Source organism: Penaeus monodon, chromosome 29, assembly GCF_015228065.2.
Source record: "Penaeus monodon isolate SGIC_2016 chromosome 29, NSTDA_Pmon_1, whole genome shotgun sequence".
NCBI classification, from domain to species: Eukaryota; Metazoa; Arthropoda; class Malacostraca; order Decapoda; family Penaeidae; genus Penaeus; species Penaeus monodon.
In genome coordinates, this window is record NC_051414.1 from 9,665,629 (window position 1) to 9,668,041 (window position 2,413).

The following is a 2,413-nucleotide window of genomic DNA, read 5'->3' on the forward strand; positions in this document are numbered from 1 at the left end:
AAACACTCACCTATACAGGAGTGCAGCAAAGGCAGTTCCGGCCACCTTTCTTGTTCTGTCTATTCTCTCGACTGCTTGCTGACAGACACGGGACATCATTTCCCCAACAACGTCTTCAGTCAACAGGCTTGGATCTACCCCCACTACCTTTGCCGTCAGTGTCTGAAATTGGTTTGGTCCTTTAATGAGCAAACTTTTAAAATATATAACGTCATTCTTGGAATAGACTCTAAAGTGGAATATTGAGCAAAGGTGATATGTACAACTATATTAAACATAGCTGATTAATAAAGTCAAAAAGAAAAAGCTAGAAAATAGCAGTATATATTGGTAACACAAAACACACAAACCTGTAAAGAAATAAGGGCAGCCTCTCTAACCCAGGCACCAATGTCTCCTCTCCTGTCCATTGTGTAATCATCTAAACTCTTCACCAATGCCTGATAGATTTGCATAAGGTTTGCTTTGCAGACCAAATCACATGCTGCAGAGAATTATCAGATTTTATCAACAATGCCTTAATAAGAACACATGAAACAAACAAATATATGGTAACATATAGAAAATATAAAAAAGGCTTTAAAAAATAAAACAAAAGGCAGCTAAGAGTGCATGTATATATCCACTGTCCACTGTGATTTGCTTTTATTGACTTTGTTTACAGAATAATGGCAGCTGAGCTCTTGTGGGGCCAATTATTTTGTAAACAAATTTCATAACACAAAACTACAGTGTTCCTGGTGGCACTGGGTTAACTGATGAATAGTGAAATCTGCATTTCTTCATAAATGTAATTATAACAATAAATCATCAAAGTACAAACTAAAAGTTAATGCTTTCTGAACTCTTTGCACCAAATTTAGTATTAAGTACAAATACTCTGAATTACGCTACACCTACACACCTAATGCATAATCCATACCTCCTATAACCCAGAAAGAATACTTAGGCATCATCCTAAATTACCTTTTCCATCTGTCTTGATTCCCACTGTATCTACCAGACGTAGCACTGAACAGATGGCCTCCTTTCTCGTCCGTGCCCAAGATGCTGTGTTTGGTGTTATTTCTGTTGCTCCAATGAGAGCTGACAATACTACATCAAACTTTCCTGTGATCATTGGGTGTGGGAGACAACCTGGAGGAGAGGGGAAAAGTTGGGGAGGAATTAAGAAAAGAAATAGATGAATAAAATGCATAAAAAAAAGGGCATGGCTGGAGTAAGCATAAAATTCTTTGGTAATAACTTCTGACAAACATGAAATGCTTACTCCAAACAGGCATCCTATTATAAATAAAGAATTACTATCTTACCATTTCAGCAATAACAATAAGGAAAAGTAAGGTCCTCTATCTTTCTATCTTGAAACCACTCTCAACCAAATATTACATATTTTCAATCTGTTCTTTACAATAACTCAATGAAAAAGTTAATGACATGAACACAATGCAAACTTATAATCAATAAAAGTTTTCATAAAAGGTGGTCATACCAAGGGCAGATGCAAAGCCCAAACTTTGAGTCTCTTTCTCGGTGATCAGTCCGCTTGTATATCTAGCTATGAGTGTGTCCCTCCACTTGCTACTCTCCTCTGTTGTGGGTCTAAAGTACTCTGACCAGAAGGAAGGCAGTGCTTCCAGGGCGGCTGTGCGGATGTTCTCATCTACGTAGACAATGCAATCTTCTAGCAAGAGGTGCCACTTCTCTGAAAGTGTGAAGAAGAAAGGGTGGATGCTTTAAGCTGTTAGAGGGATGGTAAGCTGTACTTGATCATAGTAAATTTAATTCAAGGATACAGATATATGTATATGATTTACATAATTAAATACTTATTCATGCACAATTTCTAACAAATTTTTAAAACCATACTGATTACAAAATATAGAAAATGTTATATATTAAAACACAATGAGAACAAGGAAACTATATGAATCATACTCTCCACAGAATAACAAATATATTAATATCCATTTTCCCAAAATGCAGGGGTTCGCTGAAGCCAAGTTCATATCATCTCGACTTACACCTTTCCGTTATGTCTCCTCAGTCTACATTCACCATTTTTCTCACATTCATTTTATTTTTCCTCTTTATAATCAAAACCTGGCATTCAACATTCTCATTTCAACTGTTTTTAACTTATTCTCATCATTCTCCTTCAATAGTTAAACTCTGCACCATACACCACTACTGACACACTTTTGCAGTAATGCCAAGTGTTTTAGTGACACTCCTTTTCTACATAAGATACTACTCATAACTCTGAACCCTCTCCATGCTGTCCTTATTCTATCAAACAAAGCCACTTCAATGCCTTCAGTTCCAGTTACCAGCACCCTAAATAACAAAACTCCTTCACTATTGCATACTCATAATCCCCAACCTTCATTATACTCAGATTTTTACCCACATT

At 36.4% G+C, this 2,413-nt stretch overlaps 1 protein-coding gene across 1 annotated transcript in view; it reads right to left on the bottom strand.

Annotated features, from left to right (window-relative positions):
* LOC119591726 (tubulin-specific chaperone D-like) overlaps nucleotides 1-2,413 on the bottom strand; it is a gene marked incomplete in the record, with an annotated part of 16,121 nt that overhangs the window by 2,812 nt on the left and 10,896 nt on the right. The window contains 4 exon segments of the mRNA XM_037940475.1: nucleotides 11-162; nucleotides 351-484; nucleotides 967-1,137; nucleotides 1,493-1,705. Of these exon segments, the coding sequence (XP_037796403.1) occupies nucleotides 11-162; nucleotides 351-484; nucleotides 967-1,137; nucleotides 1,493-1,705 (670 nt within the window).